The sequence below is a fragment of the Coregonus lavaretus genome (genome assembly GCF_964263955.1).
Source record: "Coregonus lavaretus genome assembly, chromosome: 12".
NCBI lineage: Eukaryota > Metazoa > Chordata > Actinopteri > Salmoniformes > Salmonidae > Coregonus > Coregonus lavaretus.
In genome coordinates this window covers 1,005,847-1,027,468 of record NC_139999.1, presented here as the reverse complement: position 1 = coordinate 1,027,468, position 21,622 = coordinate 1,005,847, and the positions used below count along the sequence as shown (strand labels likewise).

The 21,622-nt window shown below is 43.8% G+C and overlaps 1 protein-coding gene across 1 annotated transcript in view; it reads right to left on the bottom strand.

Moving 5' to 3' along the window:
- Positions 1-21,533, bottom strand: part of isy1 (ISY1 splicing factor homolog) — a 37,041-nt gene extending 15,508 nt beyond the window's left edge. The window contains exons 1-5 of the mRNA XM_084173516.1: positions 21,410-21,533; positions 11,624-11,646; positions 5,647-5,698; positions 5,400-5,508; positions 5,109-5,221 (exon numbers count right to left, since the gene is read on the bottom strand). Coding sequence (XP_084029642.1) covers positions 5,109-5,221; positions 5,400-5,508; positions 5,647-5,698; positions 11,624-11,646; positions 21,410-21,412 — 300 coding nt within the window. The 5' untranslated portion in view covers positions 21,413-21,533. The remainder of the gene's footprint in view (positions 1-5,108; positions 5,222-5,399; positions 5,509-5,646; positions 5,699-11,623; positions 11,647-21,409) is intronic.
- Positions 21,534-21,622: the final 89 nt, after the last annotated feature.

The following is a 21,622-nucleotide window of genomic DNA, read 5'->3' as shown; positions in this document are numbered from 1 at the left end:
CCTGTCTCCCCCCTGTCTCCCCCTGTCGGGTACAGGTACCCCCTGTCTCCCCCCTGTCTCCCCCTGTCTCCCCCCTGACTCCCCCCTGTCTCCCCCTGTCGGGTACAGGTACCCCCTGTCTCCCCCTGTCTCCCCCCTGTCTCCCCCTGTCTCCCCCTGTCTGGTATAGACACCCCCACCACACTCCCCCTGTCTCCCCCTGTCTGGTATAGACACCCCCACCACACTCCCCCTGTCTCCCCCTGTCTCCCCCTGTCTGGTATAGACACCCCCACCACACTCCCCCTGTCTCCCCCTGTCTCCCCCCTGTCTCCCCCTGTCTGGTATAGACACCCCCACCACACTCCCCCTGTCTCCCCCCTGTCTCCCCCTGTCTCCCCCCTGTCTGGTATAGACACCCCCACCACACTCCCCCTGTCTCCCCCCTGTCTCCCCCTGTCTCCCCCCTGTCTGGTATAGACACCCCCACCACACTCCCCCTGTCTCCCCCTGTCTCCCCCTGTCTGGTATAGACACCCCCACCACACTCCCCCTGTCTCCCCCTGTCTCCCCCTGCCTCCCCCCTGTCTCCCCCTGTCTCCCCCTGTCTGGTATAGACACCCCCACCACACTCCCCCTGTCTCCCCCTGTCTCCCCCCTGTCTGGTATAGATACCCCCACCACACTCCCCCTGTCTCCCCCCTGTCTCCCCCTGTCTCCCCCCTGTCTGGTATAGATACCCCCACCACACTCCCCCTGTCTCCCCCCTGTCTCCCCCCTGTCTGGTATAGATACCCCCACCACACTCCCCCTGTCTCCCCCTGTCTCCCCCCTGTCTGGTATAGATACCCCCACCACACTCCCCCTGTCTCCCCCTGTCTCCCCCCGTCTGGTATAGACACCCCCACCACACTCCCCCTGTCTCCCCCCTGTCTCCCCCTGTCTCCCCCCTGTCTCCCCCTGTCTCCCCCTGTCTGGTATAGACACCTCCACCACACTCCCCCCGTCTCCCCCCGTCTCCCCCTGTCTCCCCCCTGTCTCCCCCTGTCTGGTATAGACACCTCCACCACACTCCCCCTGTCTCCCCCCTGTCTCCCCCCGTCTGGTATAGATACCCCCACCACACTCCCCCTGTCTCCCCCTGTCTCCCCCCGTCTGGTATAGACACCCCCACCACACTCCCCCTGTCTCCCCCCTGTCTCCCCCTGTCTCCCCCCTGTCTCCCCCTGTCTCCCCCTGTCTGGTATAGACACCTCCACCACACTCCCCCCGTCTCCCCCCGTCTCCCCCTGTCTCCCCCCTGTCTCCCCCTGTCTGGTATAGACACCTCCACCACACTCCCCCTGTCTCCCCCCGTCTCCCCCTGTCTCCCCCCTGTCTCCCCCTGTCTGGTATAGACACCCCCACCACACTCCCCCTGTCTCCCCCCTGTCTGGTATAGACACCTCCACCACACTCCCCCTCCCCTGTCTCCCCCTGTCTCCCCCCTGTCTCCCCCTGTCTGGTATAGACACCCCCACCACACTCCCCCTGTCTCCCCCTGTCTCCCCCCTGTCTGGTATAGACACCCCCACCACACTCCCCCTGTCTCCCCCCTGTCTCCCCCTGTCTCCCCCTGTCTGGTATAGACACCCCCACCACACTCCCCCTGTCTCCCCCCTGTCTCCCCCTGTCTGGTATAGACACCCCCACCACACTCCCCCTGTCTCCCCCCTGTCTCCCCCTGTCTCCCCCCTGTCTCCCCCCTGTCTGGTATAGACACCCCCACCACACTCCCCCTGTCTCCCCCCTGTCTCCCCCTGTCTCCCCCTGTCTGGTATAGACACCCCCACCACACTCCCCCTGTCTCCCCCTGTCTCCCCCCTGTCTCCCCCTGTCTGGTATAGACACCCCCACCACACTCCCCCTGTCTCCCCCTGTCTCCCCCTGTCTGGTATAGACACCCCCACCACACTCCCCCTGTCTCCCCCCTGTCTCCCCCTGTCTGGTATAGACACCCCCACCACACTCCCCCCTGTCTCCCCCTGTCTCCCCCTGTCTTGTATAGACACCCCCACCACACTCCCCCTGTCTCCCCCCCACTCCCCCCTGTCTCCCCCTGTCTGGTATAGACACCCCCACCACACTCCCCCTGTCTCCCCCGTCTCCCCCCGTCTGGTGAATTTTATATTTTTTACTGACGACATGATTGTCGGTTTCATATCTTCATATTAAAACGTCAGTTCTACTTTAAAGCTGCAAAATGTAACCTGACAGACAGTTGAAGTCGGAAGTTTACATACACCTTAGCCAAATACATTTAAACTCAGTTTTTCACAATTCCTGACATTTAATCCTAGTAAAAATTCCCTGTCTTAGGTCAGTTAGGATCACCACTTTATTTTAAGAATGTGAAATGTCAGAATAATAGTAGAGAGAATGATTTATTCAGCTTTTATTTCTTTCATCACATTCCCAGAGGGTCAGAAGTTTACATACACTCAATTAGTATTTGGTAGCATTGCCTTTAAATTGTTTAACTTGGGTCATACGTTTCCGGTAGCCTTCCACAAGCTTCCCACAATAAGTTGGGTGAATTTTGGCCCATTCCTCCTGACAGAGCTGGTGTAACTGAGTCAGGTTTGTAGGCCTCCTTGCTCGCACACGCTTTTTCAGTTCTGCCCACACATTTTCTATAGGATTGAGGTCAGGGCTTTGTGATGGCCACTCCAATACCTTGACTTTGTTGTCCTTAAGCCATTTTGCCACAACTTTGGAAGTATGCTTGGGGTCATTGTCCATTTGGAAGACCCATTTGCGACTAAGCTTTAACTTCCTGACTGATGTCTTGAGATGTTGCTTCAATATATCCACATAATTTTCCTTCCTCATGATGCCATCTATTTTGTGAAGTGCACCAGTCACTCAACTTAGTGTATGTAAACTTCTGACCCACTGGAATTGTGATACAGTGAATTATAAGTGAAATAATCTGTCTGTAAACAATTGTTGGAAGAATTACTTGTGTCATGCACAAAGTAGATGTCCTAACCGACTTGCCAAAACTATAGTTTGTTAACAAGACATTTGTGGAGTGGTTGAAAAACGAGTTTTAATGACTCCAACCTAAGTGTATGTAAACTTACGACCAACTGTAGATATGTCATTCTCATTGAAAGCAAGTCTAAAAAGGGGTAGATCTGTTCTATGTGCTCTATTTCTATTTCTAGGCTTCCCGTTCTTAAGTTGAGTTTTTGCGTCTTTTACTTTCGGTTTTGTCCACCAGCTTTAAACAGCTGAATTTTTGGTTATGGAATAGATATTTCACAGCAGTTTAGATGGTACAATGATTCTCTACACTATACTTGCTTGTTTTGTCACAAACTGAAATTAGGCTAACTATTACAATTTTAGCAACCAGGAAATGGCGGAGTGATTTCTGCATAGTGCACCTTTGAAGACTGAATCCATATTAGGGGAAACACATACACATACGCACAATATCACACATGCACACACACTTTCACAAAATACGATATTGCTACTATTTATTATTATTATTTATCCTGCTGCTAGTCACTTTATACCCCTGCGTACATGTACAGATTACCTCAACTTCCACCGTATCCCTGCACATTGTTAATATGGTATAGAACTGACCCTGGAACTGTCCCTGTATATAGCTACTGACCCTGGAACTGTCCCTGTATATAGCTACTGACCCTGGAACTGTCCCTGTATATAGCTACTGACCCTGGAACTGTCCCTGTATATAGCTACTGACCCTGGAACTGTCCCTGTATATAGCTACTGACCCTGGAACTGTCCCTGTATATAGCTACTGACCCTGGAACTGTCCCTGTATATAGCTACTGACCCTGGAACTGTCCCTGTATATAGCTACTGACCCTGGAACTGTCCCTGTATATAGCTACTGACCCTGGAACTGTCCCTGTATATAGCTACTGACCCTGGAACTGTCCCTGTATATAGCTACTGACCCTGGAACTGTCCCTGTATATAGCTACTGACCCTGGAACTGACCCTGTATATAGCTACTGACCCTGGAACTGTCCCTGTATATAGCTACTGACCCTGGAACTGTCCCTGTATATAGCTACTGACCCTGGAACTGTCCCTGTATATAGCTACTGACCCTGGAACTGACCCTGTATATAGCTACTGACCCTGGAACTGTCCCTGTATATAGCTACTGACCCTGGAACTGTCCCTGTATATAGCTACTGACCCTGGAACTGACCCTGTATATAGTCACCTTACCCCTATACATATCTACCTCCATCACTCCAGTATCCCTGTCACCTTACCCCTATACATATCTACCTCCATCACTCCAGTATCCCTGTCCCCTTACCCCTATACATATCTACCTCCATCACTCCAGTATCCCTGTCCCCTTACCCCTATACATATCTACCTCCATCACTCCAGTATCCCTGCACATTGATATGGTACTGGAACTGACCCTGTATATAGTCACCTGACCCCTATACATATCTACCTCCATCACTCCAGTATCCCTGTCCCCTTACCCCTATACATATCTACCTCCATCACTCCAGTATCCCTGTCCCCTTACCCCTATACATATCTACCTCCATCACTCCAGTATCCCTGTCCCCTTACCCCTATACATATCTACCTCCATCACTCCAGTATCCCTGTCCCCTTACCCCTATACATATCTACCTCCATCACTCCAGTATCCCTGTCACCTTACCCCTATACATATCTACCTCCATCACTCCAGTATCCCTGTCCCCTTACCCCTATACATATCTACCTCCATCACTCCAGTATCCCTGTCCCCTTACCCCTATACATATCTACCTCCATCACTCCAGTATCCCTGTCCCCTTACCCCTATACATATCTACCTCCATCACTCCAGTATCCCTGCACATTGTTAATATGGTACTGGAACTGACCCTGTATAAAGCTCATATTCTTCTGTCTTATTTCTCCTGTTTTTATTTTGTGTTGATTCAGTGCTTTTTTTTAAAGATCCTATTCTGGATTCTCTATTTTGTACCTTGATATTAAACTCTGCATAGTGAACTCGTAAGGAAGAATTCGCTGTATGGTTTACAACTGTTCTTTTCATGTTAGAAATCCCCCAACCCGATTACCCCGTAGTCAGGTCCTCCCAGCTCCTTGATCCTGACCTCCCAGTGACCTTTCTCTCTCAGCAGCTTATTGATCTCATCGTTCAGGTCCCGGATCTTAAACTCTCCCAGACCAGCTAGCAGAGAGAATAACAGGGAAACACATGGATGAGGTTATGCTCTTCATTCATTTATATTTTTACATTTTAGTCATTTAGCAGACGCTCTTATCCAGAGCGACTTACAGTTAAGTGAGTGCATACATTTTTCATAAACATTTACTAACGGTTCAATGTCACATGTAGGACAACTCACCGTTTTGAATTTGAGCAACTTTCTTGGAGATCTCACTGATAATCTGTCGTCTCCACTTCTCTGCTTTAGGCAGCTCCGTACATTCTGAGGCCAGAAACGGTCTCCTCTCCTGGAACAGTCAACAGACATGTCAGGATAACACAACACAAGAGCCACGACCACTGAAGACTTTATGATGATTAGTGAACTCTCTGGGATAATAAAGCTGAACGTTTTAATCATTCTCCATCATAATCATCCTCCTCACCCTGACTTTGCCCTCCTCCATCTGAGCATTTCTGAACCGGGCCAAGGCCGTCCTGGGGAGACAAGGTGTATTTCATAAGTTAATACAAATACATACTGATACATAATACATTCATGAGCAGTACTTAGAGTAGCCAAATAGAAAAAGTAGCCAGCCAGGTGCCCCCGGGCTGGGTTAAATTTTCTTTTCCTATTTTGGTGGCCTCTGGTGCATTTTTTTTGCCTTGATTCAATCTGAAATACAGAGAAATTATTGAATACTTTGAGTTTACCTCTCAGAATGGAAAAATGAGTTGTGGAATTGTGAATAAAGACATGACTTTACAATTTAAATAACAGAAAATGTCTGATTTCAGTGTATTGTCAGTTGTTTTGGATATCGTTTCAGTGTATTGTCAGTTGTTTTGGATATCGTTTCAGTGTATTGTCAGTTGTTTTGGATATCGTTTCAGTGTATTGTCAGTTGTTTTGGATATCGTTTCAGTGTATTGTCAGTTGTTTTGGATATCGTTTCAGTGTATTGTCAGTTGTTTTGGATATCGTTTCAGTGTATTGTTAGTTGTTTTGGATATCGTTTCAGTGTATTGTCAGTTGTTTTGGATATCGTTTCAGTGTATTGTCAGTTGTTTTGGATATCGTTTCAGTGTATTGTTAGTTGTTTTGGATATCGTTTCAGTGTATTGTTAGTTGTTTTGGATATCGTTTCAGTGTATTGTTAGTTGTTTTGGATATCGTTTCAGTGTATTGTTAGTTGTTTTGGATATCGTTTCAGTGTATTGTTAGTTGTTTTGGATATCGTTTCAGTGTATTGTTAGTTGTTTTGGATATCGTCTAGGACTATACGATCAGGACTATTTTCTAAGTAAAAGAACAGTAAACCTTTAACATTTAACCTGTCTTCTCTTGAGATTTAAGTCTTATTTACAGTTTTACTGCAAGATATGAATTGCCACAAAGATGTTTGTTTTTCAAATTATGAATTTTATTAAAACAGACAAAGTAAGTAAATAGCCCCACATTATCTTAAAATCAATTAAAGGTTTTGTTTTTCCAGGTTTCTGTTTTTTTAACACTTTATTCAGTAACCGTAGACTGGGTAGATGACATGAAATATATTGTAATATACTATGAAATATTGAATGTTCTGAGTCCACAACCTTAAACCACATCAGGAGACCACTTTTGAGGTCTGGGAAAATCTAGAAAATGTTGATTTGTGGTTTTAGTTCCCCTTTAATTCAAGTCTACACCTAGCAAGAGGCTGTTGTTTAGCAGTGTTTTTGTAGTGACCATGTCATGGTAGAGTTCGCCAAACTAATACCCACTGGATTGATGAAAATTATCATATCATTCTGCCAGGTTAGCATAGGCTACTTTGTAGTTAACATTTTATTGAGAAGGTTTTTGGGAAAGCCTTTCCCTCTACCAGAAGACTGTTTTCATTAGCATCATCGCTAACGGCTACACACAGACAGGGGCATTCCTGTTGCCTCTTCAGAAGTTTGCAGGAAATACGAATCACTGAAGCATTCGGTTCCTGTCTTATGATAAACTTGGGAAAATTAATATACACTGCTCAAAAAAATAAAGGGAACACTAAAGTAACACATACTTAAATACTTTTTTCTTTACATAGTTGAATGTGCTGACAACAAAATCACACAAAAATGATCAATGGAAATCAAATTTATCAACCCATGGAGGTCTGGATTTGGAGTCACCCTCAAAATTAAAGTGGAAAACCACACTACAGGCTGATCCAACTTTGATGTAATGTCCTTAAAACAAGTCAAAATGAGGCTCAGTAGTGTGTGTGGCCTCCACGTGCCTGTATGACCTCCCTACAACGCCTGGGCATGCTCCTGATGAGGTGGCGGATGGTCTCCTGAGGGATCTCCTCCCAGACCTGGACTAAAGCATCCGCCAACTCCTGGACAGTCTGTGGTGCAACGTGGCGTTGGTGGATGGAGCGAGACATGATGTCCCAGATGTGCTCAATTGGATTCAGGTCTCGGGAACGGGCGGGCCAGTCCATAGCATCAATGCCTTCCTCTTGCAGGAACTGCTGACACACTCCAGCCACATGAGGTCTAGCATTGTCTTGCATTAGGAGGAACCCAGGGCCAACCGCACCAGCATATGGTCTCACAAGGGGTCTGAGGATCTCATCTCGGTACCTAATGGCAGTCAGGCTACCTCTGGCGAGCACATGGAGGGCTGTGCGGCCCCCCAAAGAAATGCCACCCCACACCATGACTGACCCACCGCCAAACCGGTCATGCTGGAGGATGTTGCAGGCAGCAGAACGTTCTCCCCGGCGTCTCCAGACTCTGTCACGTCTGTCACATGTGCTCAGTGTGAACCTGCTTTCATCTGTGAAGAGCACAGGGCGCCAGTGGCGAATTTGCCAATCTTGGTGTTCTCTGGCAAATGCCAAACATCCTGCACGGTGTTGGGCTGTAAGCACAACCCCCACCTGTGGACGTCGGGCCCACATACCATATGGAGTCTGTTTCTGACCGTTTGAGCAGACACATGCACATTTGTGGCCTGCTGGAGGTCATTTTGCAGGGCTCTGGCAGTGCTCCTCCTGCTCCTCCTTGCACAAAGGCGGAGGTAGCAGTCCTGCTGCTGGGTTGTTGCCCTCCTACGGCCTCCTCCACGTCTCCTGATGTACTGGCCTGTCTCCTGGTAGCGCCTCCATGCTCTGGACACTACGCTGACAGACACAGCAAACCTTCTTGCCACAGCTCGCATTGATGTGCCATCCTGGATGAGCTGCACTACCTGAGCCACTTGTGTGGGTTGTAGACTCCATCTCATGCTACCACTAGAGTGAAAGCACCGCCAGCATTCAAAAGTGACCAAAACATCAGCCAGGAAGCATAGGAACTGAGAAGTGGTCTGTGGTCACCACCTGCAAAACCAGTCCTTTATTGGGGGTGTCTTGCTAATTGCCTATAATTTCCACCTGTTGTCTATTCCATTTGCACAACAGCATGTGAAATGTATTGTCAATCAGTGTTGCTTCCTAAGTGGACAGTTTGATTTCACAGAAGTGTGATTGACTTGGAGTTACATTGTGTTGTTTAAGTGTTCCCTTTATTTTTTTGAGCAGTGTATTTTCAATACATTCAGTTGATTCCCTATTAAGGTTAATACATTTTAGAAAATTGTTGAATTCCGTTTTAATGTGTGGATTCTGTGAGGACCCTAATGATCATATCTGGACCAGAATGAGGCTCTCCACTACCTGTTGTTCCTGCAGTGATGATTCACCATCTGCATAGCATGTTTTCATTATTTATCTGCAGATAATCATCAAAAAGTCTACCAGTAGCCTATGCAAAATAGGGAGCCAAATGAACGGCTTTCTCACCGATGCGAATCAGTATGCTACACTGACTGACGAGACGATTGTCACTCACTTTAGCGTCATTGTCTGGCAAGCCCCTACATCCTAAGAAAGGAAACCTAGGAAATATTTTGGTTTACTTGTCCTGATGCGATACCATGGACATACAGTGCATTCGGAAAGTATTCAGACCCCTTGACTTTTTCCACTTTGTTACGTTACAGCCTTATTCTAAAATGAATTAAATTGTTTATTCCCCTTCATCAATCTACACACAATACCCCATAAAGCAGGTTAATACATTTGCTAAAAAAAACTGATACACATTTACATGAGTTCAGACCCATTACTCAGTACTTTGTCGAAGCACCTTTGGCAGTGATTACAGCCTCAAGTCTTCTTGGGTATGACGCTACAAGCTTGACACACCTGTATTTGGGGAGTTTCTTCCATTCTTCTCTGCAGATCCTCTCAAGCTCTGTCAGGTTGGATGGGGAGCGTCACTACACAGTTATTTTCAGGTCTCTCCAGATATGTTCGATCAGGTTCAAGTCCGGGCTCTGGCTGGGCCTCTCAAGGACATTCAGAGACTTGTCCTGAAGCCACTCCTGCGTTGTCTTGGCTGTGTTCTTAGAGTCGTTGTCCTGTTGGAAGGTGAACCTTCACCTCAGTCTGAGGTCCTGAGGGCTCTGGAGCAGGTTTTCATCAAGGATCTCTCTGTACTTTGCTCTGTTCATCTTTCCCTCGATCCTGACTAGTCTCCCAGTCCCTGCCGCTGAAAACCATCCCCACAGCATGATGCTGCCACCACCATGCTTCACCATAGGGATGATGCCAGGTTTCCTCCAGACGTGACACTTGGCATTCAGGCCAAAGAGTTCAATCTTGGTTTCATCAGACCAGATAATCTTGTTTCTCATGGTCTGAGAGTCCTTTAGGTGCCTTTTGGCAAATTCCAAGCGGGCTGTCATGTGCCTTTTACTGAGGAGTGGTTCCATCTGGCCAATCTACCATAAAGGCCTGATTGGTGGAGTGCTGCAGAGATGGTTGTCCTTCTGGAAGGTTCTCCGATCTCCACAGAGGAACTCTATAGCTCTGTCAGAGTGGCCATCGGGTTCTTGGTCACCTCCCTGACCAAGGCTCTTCTCCCCCGATTGCTCAATTTGGCCAGGCGGCCAGCTCTAGGAAGAGTCTTGGTGGTTCCAAACTTCTTCCATTTAAGAATGATGGAGGCCACTGTGTTCTTGGGGACCTTCAATGCTGCAGAAATGTTTTGGTACCGTTCCCCAGATCTGTGCCTCGACACAATCCTGTCTCTGAGCTCTACGGACAATTCCTTTGACCTCATGGCTTGGTTTTTGCTCTGACATGCACTGTCAACTGTGGGACCTTATATAGACAGGTGTCCAATCAACTGACTTTACCACAGGTGACTCCAATCAAGTTGTAGAAACATCTCAAGGATCAATGGAAACAGGATGCACCTGAACTCAATTTCAAGTTTCATAGCAAAGGGTCTGAATACTTATGTAAATAAAGTATCTGTTTTTTATTTTTAATACATTTGCTAAAATGTCTAAAAATCTGTTTTCGCTTTGTCATTATGGGGTATTGTGTGTAGATTGATGAGGATTTTTATTTATTTAATCAATTTTAGAATAAGGCTGTAACGTAACAAAATGTGGAAAAAGTTAAGAGGTCTGAATACTTTCCGAATGCACTGTATAACCACGTTGCATGATTTATGAATGGCAAAGGGATAAAGGAGATCGACTTTATTCAGTTTTACACCTTATATAAACTAGTCAACACTCGCTATTCAGTTGTCAATCAACGCTCAGTAAATAGACTACTGTGCACTACGACTCCACATGGCTGGCTATGTGAAACACGCAAAATAAAATAAATGAATGTGTCAGAAAACAATCATTAGGCTAAGAGGATTGACTCATCGTTACATGGGACCAGCATCATGCTCCCTCCTCGGTGTAACCAGAGATCTGTATATAATGAGGAGATGCTCACGTCTCCACCCTAACAATGGGAGCTCCCTCCTCGGTGTAACCAGAGATCTGGATATAATGAGGAGATGCTCACGTCTCCACCCTAACAATGGGAGCTCCCTCCTCGGTGTAACCAGAGATCTGGATATAATGAGGAGATGCTCACGTCTCCACCCTAACAATGGGAGCTCCCTCCTCGGTGTAACCAGAGATCTGGATATAATGAGGAGATGCTCACGTCTCCACCCTAACAATGGGAGCTCCCTCCTCGGTGTAACCAGAGATCTGGATATAATGAGGAGATGCTCACGTCTCCACCCTAACAATGGGAGCTCCCTCCTCGGTGTAACCAGAGATCTGGATATAATGAGGAGATGCTCACGTCTCCACCCTAACAATGGGAGCTCCCTCCTCGGTGTAACCAGAGATCTGTATATAATGAGGAGATGCTCACGTCTCCACCCTAACAATGGGAGCTCCCTCCTCGGTGTAACCAGAGATCTGGATATAATGAGGAGATGCTCACGTCTCCACCCTAACAATGGGAGTTGTTGTCCCAAAGGCAGGAGAATAATAATCAAATATAAGACAAGCACACTATGTTCAATGCATATACTTACATGGCCTTCTCCGCATTACGAGCCTGTTAGAAAGGAAATAATAAAAGGGTCAATCCATTTGAATCCAATCCCTTTTTGACAGAACCCCTTTTGATTTGAACAAAACTTTCCATACATATTTGGCCATTTTAGAAGTGCTCAGAAAGTGCATTTTTGGACATAAATGCCAAAACATTCAAAAGATAACAGGGTATGATATTAACTTTTTTAGCCACTTGTCCATGCCCCCCCCCCCCCCCCATGGGCCAAAAGGGTGACTGAAAACTAGTACATAGCAGGGTTCGGAAATAATTTTCTGCGCTTGGTTGGTGACCACCGCCATAGATTATGTTATCGACCCCTAGCGGCCAGCTAAAACTAATTACAAAAAATGTACAATAAAAAAAGACTGCTACGCATTTAGCTGGCATGCTACAGGAGGGACGAGAGGAATCATGACATTGACTAAATATATTTAGTGGAGACAAATCTGTCATAGCCTGTTCCACTCTGGTCTATCTGTGGTACTATAGAGATGTGTAGTAACCTAGGTCTATCTGTGGTACTATAGAGATGTGTAGTATCCTAGGTCTATCTGTGGTACTATAGAGATGTGTAGTATCCTAGGTCTATCTGGTTATCTGTGGTACTATAGAGATGTGTAGGATCCTAGGTCTATCTGGTTATCTGTGGTACTATAGAGATGTAGTATCCTAGGTCTATCTGTGGTACTATAGAGATGTGTAGTAACCTAGGTCTATCTGGTTATCTGTGGTACTATAGAGATGTGTAGTATCCTAGTTCTATCTGGTTATCTGTGGTACTATAGAGATGTGTAGTATCCTAGGTCTATCTGGTCTATCTGTGGTACTATAGAGATGTGTAGTAACCTAGGTATATCTGGTTATCTGTGGTACTATAGAGATGTGTAGTATCCTAGGTCTATCTGGTCTATCTGTGGTACTATAGAGATGTGTAGTAGCCTAGGTATATCTGGTTATCTGTGGTACTATAGAGATGTGTAGTATCCTAGGTCTATCTGTGGTACTATAGAGCTGTGTAGTATCCTAGGTCTATCTGGTCTATCTGTGGTACTATAGAGATGTGTAGTATCCTAGGTATATCTGGTTATCTGTGGTACTATAGAGATGTGTAGTAGCCTAGGTATATCTGGTTATCTGTGGTACTATAGAGATGTGTAGTAGCCTAGGTCTATCTGGTTATCTGTGGTACTATAGAGATGTGTAGTATCCTAGGTCTATCTGGTCTATCTGTGGTACTATAGAGATGTGTAGTAACCTAGGTATATCTGGTTATCTGTGGTACTATAGAGATGTGTAGTATCCTAGGTCTATCTGGTCTATCTGTGGTACTATAGAGATGTGTAGTAGCCTAGGTATATCTGGTTATCTGTGGTACTATAGAGATGTGTAGTATCCTAGGTCTATCTGTGGTACTATAGAGCTGTGTAGTATCCTAGGTCTATCTGGTCTATCTGTGGTACTATAGAGATGTGTAGTATCCTAGGTATATCTGGTTATCTGTGGTACTATAGAGATGTGTAGTAGCCTAGGTATATCTGGTCTATCTGTGGTACTATAGAGATGTGTAGTAACCTAGGTATATCTGGTTATCTGTGGTACTAAATAGATGTGTAGTAACCTAGGTATATCTGGTTATCTGTGGTACTATAGAGATGTGTAGTAACCTAGGTCTATCTGTGGTATTATAGAGATGTGTAGTATACTAGGTCTATCTGGTCTATCTGTGGTACTATAGAGATGTGTAGTATCCTAGGTCTATATGTGGTACTATAGAGATGTGTAGTATCCTAGGTCTATCTGTGGTACTATAGAGATGTGTAGTATACTAGGTCTATCTGTGGTACTATAGAGATGTGTAGTATCCTAGGTCTATCTGTGGTACTATAGAGATGTGTAGTATACTAGGTCTATCTGGTCTATCTGTGGTACTATAGAGATGTGTAGTATCCTAGGTCTATCTGTGGTACTATAGAGATGTGTAGTATCCTAGGTCTATCTGTGGTACTATAGAGATGTGTAGTATCCTAGGTCTATCTGGTTATCTGTGGTATTATAGAGATGTGTAGTATCCTAGGTCTATCTGGTCTATCTGTGGTACTATAGAGATGTGTAGTAGCCTAGGTATATCTGGTCTATCTGTGGTACTATAGAGATGTGTAGTAACCTAGGTATATCTGGTTATCTGTGGTACTAAATAGATGTGTAGTAACCTAGGTATATCTGGTTATCTGTGGTACTATAGAGATGTGTAGTAACCTAGGTCTATCTGTGGTATTATAGAGATGTGTAGTATACTAGGTCTATCTGGTCTATCTGTGGTACTATAGAGATGTGTAGTATCCTAGGTCTATATGTGGTACTATAGAGATGTGTAGTATCCTAGGTCTATCTGTGGTACTATAGAGATGTGTAGTATACTAGGTCTATCTGTGGTACTATAGAGATGTGTAGTATCCTAGGTCTATCTGTGGTACTATAGAGATGTGTAGTATACTAGGTCTATCTGGTCTATCTGTGGTACTATAGAGATGTGTAGTATCCTAGGTCTATCTGTGGTACTATAGAGATGTGTAGTATCCTAGGTCTATCTGTGGTACTATAGAGATGTGTAGTATCCTAGGTCTATCTGGTTATCTGTGGTATTATAGAGATGTGTAGTATCCTAGGTCTATCTGGTCTATCTGTGGTACTATAGAGATGTGTAGTATCCTAGGTCTATCTGGTTATCTGTGGTACTATAGAGATGTGTAGTATCCTAGGTCTATCTGGTCTATCTGTGGTACTATAGAGATGTGTAGTATCCTAGGTCTATCTGTGGTACTATAGAGATGTGTAGTAACCTAGGTCTATCTGGTTATCTGTGGTACTATAGAGGTGTGTAGTATCCTAGGTCTATCTGGTTATCTGTGGTACTATAGAGATGTGTAGTATCCTAGGTCTATCTGTGGTACTATAGAGATGTGTAGTAACCTAGGTCTATCTGGTTATCTGTGGTACTATAGAGATGTGTAGTAACCTAGGTCTATCTGTGGTACTATAGAGATGTGTAGTATCCTAGGTCTATCTGGTTATCTGTGGTACTATAGAGATGTGTAGTATCCTAGGTCTATCTGTGGTACTATAGAGATGTGTAGTAACCTAGGTCTATCTGGTTATCTGTGGTACTATAGAGATGTGTAGTAACCTAGGTCTATCTGTGGTACTATAGAGATGTGTAGGATCCTAGGTCTATCTGGTTATCTGTGGTACTATAGAGATGTGTAGTATCCTAGGTCTATCTGTGGTACTATAGAGATGTGTAGTAACCTAGGTCTATCTGGTTATCTGTGGTACTATAGAGATGTGTAGTAACCTAGGTCTATCTGTGGTACTATAGAGATGTGTAGTATCCTAGGTCTATCTGGTCTATCTGTGGTACTATAGAGATGTGTAGTATCCTAGGTCTATCTGGTCTATCTGTGGTACTATAGAGATGTGTAGTAACCTAGGTCTATCTGGTTATCTGTGGTACTATAGAGATGTGTAGTAACCTAGGTCTATCTGGTTATATGTGGTACTATAGAGATGTGTAGTAACCTAGGTCTATCTGTGGTACTATAGAGATGTGTAGTATCCTAGGTCTATCTGGTTATCTGATGGGCTGTAAATCATCAGGGCTGCAGAGCAACTCTCTTTTCCACAGAACTGGATCACAATAAACTGATCCCATGTTTTCCTCCTCTCTTAATAGGCCTAGGCTAGTATATGTGTTGTAGCAGGTTGCCCATTGGAAATAAGGCTAGTATATGTGTTGTAGCAGGTTGCCCATTGGAAATAAGGCTAGTATATGTGTTGTAGCAGGTTGCCCATTGGAAATAAGGCTAGTATATGTGTTGTAGCAGGTTGCCCATTGGAAATAAGGCTAGTATATGTGTTGTAGCAGGTTGCCCATTGGAAATAAGGCTAGTATATGTGTTGTAGCAGGTTGCCCATTGGAAATAGGCCTAGGCTAGTATATGTGTTGTAGCAGGTTGCCCATTGGAAATAAGGCTAGTATATGTGTTGTAGCAGGTTGCCCATTGGAAATAAGCCTAGTATATGTGTTGTAGCAGGTTGCCCATTGGAAATAAGGCTAGTATATGTGTTGTAGCAGGTTGCCCATTGGAAATAAGGCTAGTATATGTGTTGTAGCAGGTTGCCCATTGGAAATAAGGCTAGTATATGTGTTGTAGCAGGTTGCCCATTGGAAATAAGGCTAGTATATGTGTTGTAGCAGGTTGCCCATTGGAAATAAGGCTAGTATATGTGTTGTAGCAGGTTGCCCATTGGAAATAAGGCTAGTATATGTGTTGTAGCAGGTTGCCCATTGGAAATAAGGCTAGTATATGTGTTGTAGCAGGTTGCCCATTGGAAATAAGGCTAGTATATGTGTTGTAGCAGGTTGCCCATTGGAAATAAGGCTAGTATATGTGTTGTAGCAGGTTGCCCATTGGAAATAAGGCTAGTATATGTGTTGTAGCAGGTTGCCCATTGGAAATAAGGCTAGTATATGTGTTGTAGCAGGTTGCCCATTGGAAATAAGGCTAGTATATGTGTTGTAGCAGGTTGCCCATTGGAAATAAGGCTAGTATATGTGTTGTAGCAGGTTGCCCATTGGAAATAAGGCTAGTATATGTGTTGTAGCAGGTTGCCCATTGGAAATAAGGCTAGTATATGTGTTGTAGCAGGTTGCCCATTGGAAATAAGGCTAGTATATGTGTTGTAGCAGGTTGCCCATTGGAAATAAGGCTAGTATATGTGTTGTAGCAGGTTGCCCATTGGAAATAAGGCTAGTATATGTGTTGTAGCAGGTTGCCCATTGGAAATAAGGCTAGTATATGTGTTGTAGCAGGTTGCCCATTGGAAATAAGGCTAGTATATGTGTTGTAGCAGGTTGCCCATTGGAAATAAGGCTAGTATATGTGTTGTAGCAGGTTGCCCATTGGAAATAAGGCTAGTATATGTGTTGTAGCAGGTTGCCCATTGGAAATAAGGCTAGTATATGTGTTGTAGCAGGTTGCCCATTGGAAATAAGGCTAGTATATGTGTTGTAGCAGGTTGCCCATTGGAAATAAGGCTAGTATATGTGTTGTAGCAGGTTGCCCATTGGAAATAAGGCTAGTATATGTGTTGTAGCAGGTTGCCCATTGGAAATAAGGCTAGTATATGTGTTGTAGCAGGTTGCCCATTGGAAATAAGGCTAGTATATGTGTTGTAGCAGGTTGCCCATTGGAAATAAGGCTAGTATATGTGTTGTAGCAGGTTGCCCATTGGAAATAAGGCTAGTATATGTGTTGTAGCAGGTTGCCCATTGGAAATAGGCTAGGCTAGTATATGTGTTGTAGCAGGTTGCCCATTGGAAATAGGCTAGGCTAGTATATGTGTTGTAGCAGGTTGCCCATTGGAAATAAGGCTAGTATATGTGTTGTAGCAGGTTGCCCATTGGAAATAGGCTAGGCTAGTATATGTGTTGTAGCAGGTTGCCCATTGGAAATAAGGCTAGTATATGTGTTGTAGCAGGTTGCCCATTGGAAATAAGGCTAGTATATGTGTTGTAGCAGGTTGCCCATTGGAAATAAGGCTAGTATATGTGTTGTAGCAGGTTGCCCATTGGAAATAAGGCTAGTATATGTGTTGTAGCAGGTTGCCCATTGGAAATAAGGCTAGTATATGTGTTGTAGCAGGTTGCCCATTGGAAATAAGGCTAGTATATGTGTTGTAGCAGGTTGCCCATTGGAAATAGGCCTAGGCTAGTATATGTGTTGTAGCAGGTTGCCCATTGGAAATAAGGCTAGTATATGTGTTGTAGCAGGTTGCCCATTGGAAATAGGCCTAGGCTAGTATATGTGTTGTAGCAGGTTGCCCATTGGAAATAAGGCTAGTATATGTGTTGTAGCAGGTTGCCCATTGGAAATAAGGCTAGTATATGTGTTGTAGCAGGTTGCCCATTGGAAATAAGGCTAGTATATGTGTTGTAGCAGGTTGCCCATTGGAAATAGGCCTAGGCTAGTATATGTGTTGTAGCAGGTTGCCCATTGGAAATAAGGCTAGTATATGTGTTGTAGCAGGTTGCCCATTGGAAATAAGGCTAGTATATGTGTTGTAGCAGGTTGCCCATTGGAAATAAGGCTAGTATATGTGTTGTAGCAGGTTGCCCATTGGAAATAAGGCTAGTATATGTGTTGTAGCAGGTTGCCCATTGGAAATAAGGCTAGTATATGTGTTGTAGCAGGTTGCCCATTGGAAATAAGGCTAGTATATGTGTTGTAGCAGGTTGCCCATTGGAAATAGGCCTAGGCCAACTACGCATTTCTTTCCTCCGCTGTAGCCTCAGTTTTATTTAGACTCCTCATTAGATTTTCCCATCTTGGTATTGTTTGTTCAATTTCACTTCTTGTGGTCTAAAATATTTGTCATTCAAAATAAATCTGTGAATGAGAATAGCATAGACAGACCTTCAGAATTATTCCCATTTAAAAGCTGCAACTTTAGGACATTAAACACTATTCGAATAGTTTGGAAAATAATCTTCAGAACTTTAATTTGTCTTAATGCTTTTATGACATTTCAATTAGTAGGATTAGGCTTTTGGTCGTTTGGTTCGCAATGGCAAGGAAGGATTTTACCTGGCCTCGCATGCATGCACCTTTCTGCCTTATAATGCTTTGCTCAACTGTAAGGTTTGTTCAAAATTCGATTTCAATATATGGCTATTGTTTCTTCCATCTCTCTCATTATTACCTTAGGCCTCTCATGTTTTGGGGTTATTCAAAAACAACTAAAATCATTCTGAGATAGCCTAGAACTCTGTTAGATTCAATAATTGTTTGATCATGAAATAGTGCGGCAGGAGAAATCTTTCATACATTCAACTGAGTGTCTTAATATACCAGATCATAATCATATCAAACGGAGAGGAAATAGAACATATGGCCTCCAACAACAACACACTGGAGTGTCCTCTATAACAACAACAACAACAACACGACACTGGAGTATCCTCTATAACAACAACACGACACTGGAGTGTCCTCTATAACAACAACAACAAGACACTGGGGTGTCCTCTATAACAACAACAAGACACTGGAGTGTCCTCTATAACAACAACAACAAGACACTGGAGTGTCCTCTATAACAACAACAAGACACTGGAGTGTCCTCTATAACAACAACAACAACAAGACACTGGAGTGTCCTCTATAACAACAACAACAAGACACTGGAGTGTCCTCTATAACAACAACAACAACAAGACACTGGAGTGTCCTCTATAACAACAACAAGACACTGGAGTGTCCTCTATAACAACAACAACAAGACACTGGAGTGTCCTCTATAACAACAACAACAAGACACTGGGGTGTCCTCTATAACAACAACAACAACAAGACACTGGAGTGTCCTCTATAACAACAACAAGACACTGGAGTGTCCTCTATAACAACAACAAGACACTGGAGTGTCCTCTATAACAACAACAACAAGACACTGGAGTGTCCTCTATAACAACAACAAGACACTGGAGTGTCCTCTATAACAACAACAAGACACTGGAGTGTCCTCTATAACAACAACAAGACACTGGAGTGTCCTCTATAACAACAACAAGACACTGGAGTGTCCTCTATAACAACAACAAGACACTGGAGTGTCCTCTATAACAACAACAACAACAAGACACTGGAGTGTCCTCTATAACAACAACAAGACACTGGAGTGTCCTCTATAACAACAACAAGACACTGGAGTGTCCTCTATAACAACAACAACAAGACACTGGAGTGTCCTCTATAACAACAACAGGACACTGGAGCGTCCTCTATAACAACAACAACAAGACACTGGAGTGTCCTCTATAACAACAACAACAAGACACTGGAGTCTAGTGTCCGCTAGAAAAATACACTTCAGCTATTGGCCCAGATCATCCAACATTCGAGAGCGAGAGAACAACATTTTCTGACCTGATATTTTGCGCTGCTTTGGTGAGACTAGCTCTGACTACATTGTTCCCTTGCTTTGTGTAAATATAACATATTCATTGAAATAGGCTATAGCAAATAGGAATATGGGAAATTTACTCAGAAAGTCAACCATGCACTGCGCTGCCTGATCCAAGTAATAGTTTGATATTGTGATTTTTTACTTGTCCATTCGGACAACTGAAATCTATATTCTGGTTATCAGACATTTATTTATTTATTTTTTACCCCAGACAAGCAGACAAGCCTTAATTTTATTTTATTTATTATTAACTTGTATTTATTCAGAGTAGCCCAATTGAGACCAGGGTCTCATTCCCAATGGTGTACTGAGTACCTACATTTTGTCACAACATGAAGAACAATTTAGATTACAATTAAAACAAGAATAAAAATAACAAGGCACAACCTCAACACCACAATGTCAACAAATAAACCACTACCATCAATCGAATCAATCAATGAATTCACTCACCAGAGTCCTAAAATGCCCAAGCGGCACGAGGGAATCAAGATGCAAGGAATTTTGTAGGTTATTACCTAAATTGGTCAAGACCAGAGGGACCTCAAGAGTTAACCAATCTTGCTAGCGGGTTTGGTAGCTCATTCTTTTATATGTTAGCAACAGAGTTATGTACGTTGGAAGCTTGTGTAGTAGGGCTTTGGAAATAAAAAGGGAGTAATGAATTGATCTACAGGACTTTAATGAGGACCAGTCAACATTTTTATACAGAATGCAGTGGTGAGGGGGGCCCGTGTAGCTCAGTTGGTAGAGCGTGGCGCTTGCAACGCCAGGGTTGTGGGTTCGATTCCCACGGGGGCCAGTATGAAAAAAATAAATAATGATGCACTCACTAACTGTAAGTAGCTCTGGATAAGAGCGTCTGCTAAAATGACTAAAATGTAAAACATTAAAAAATGTGAGTATTAAAACCGTCACCAGTGATAAAACGAATGTGGCATCCAAAAGTTTAAGAGTAGTGGCTGTAGTTGACTGTACAATCTGCTTCCTGCTATTTAGGGAGAGGCAAGATCTATAAATAAATAAATAAAACACTTTCAATCTTAACTTTTTAACTAGCTCAAATCCCTGAGCAGACAAGTTGTCAAATCTGTTGATGTGGCCTTGAGCAAGGCACTTTACCCTAATTGCTCCTGTAAATCCCTCTGGATAAAAGCGTCTGCTAAATGACTAAAATGTAAATGTATGCAATAAGGGTCAACTTTGAGCACCTATTTCTCATGAATGTTTTGGCAACCAGGTCCAAAAAGTCACCTTCTGACCACATCTTCCATGGGCAAACATGTATGGAACGTTTTGTTTAAATCAAAAGGGATGCTGTCAAGTTAGTTGTGCTTTTCTTATAGCATTTACATCAAGGGAAATTATCCACCATCAGTGGACAACATTTCTGAACATCATATCATTCCTGACCCCGCTAGCAGAGTTGATGTTGCATGAACGATGACTTCTTCTCACTTTCCAGAGGTTAACCTAGTCACACATATTCCATACAGTACAGCTATGGAAGTCAGTAGTTCCACATCGTTCATGAGAAATTAACTCAAAAAATGTGCTAGATAGCTAGTTAGTCAAGGATTTCTTTTATTTTTTATGTGTGATAGCAAGCTAGCTTCTAGGGCTAGCAGCTAAAGTTAGCCAGCTAGCTAGCAAGCTAATAGCAAGATTGTTAGCTACATTAACCTGTTAAATTATTACTTATCTCTGACTAAATAAATCAACTACGTTTATTACTTACCATATGTATTGATTATCTAGCTAAAATAGTTACTTCAGTCTTTGAACACCTCTTCCAAAACGTTTGCTAGATGTTTTTCACAAGTTGAAAGCGGGTGCACCAAAGACAGTACAGTATGAAGAGAGGCTGAAACTGCTCCTCCAATAGAAATCCCCGATCAGACGTCATGGCAACGTCATAAACTCATGCGCAGAAACTAGTCATCGGGTCTAA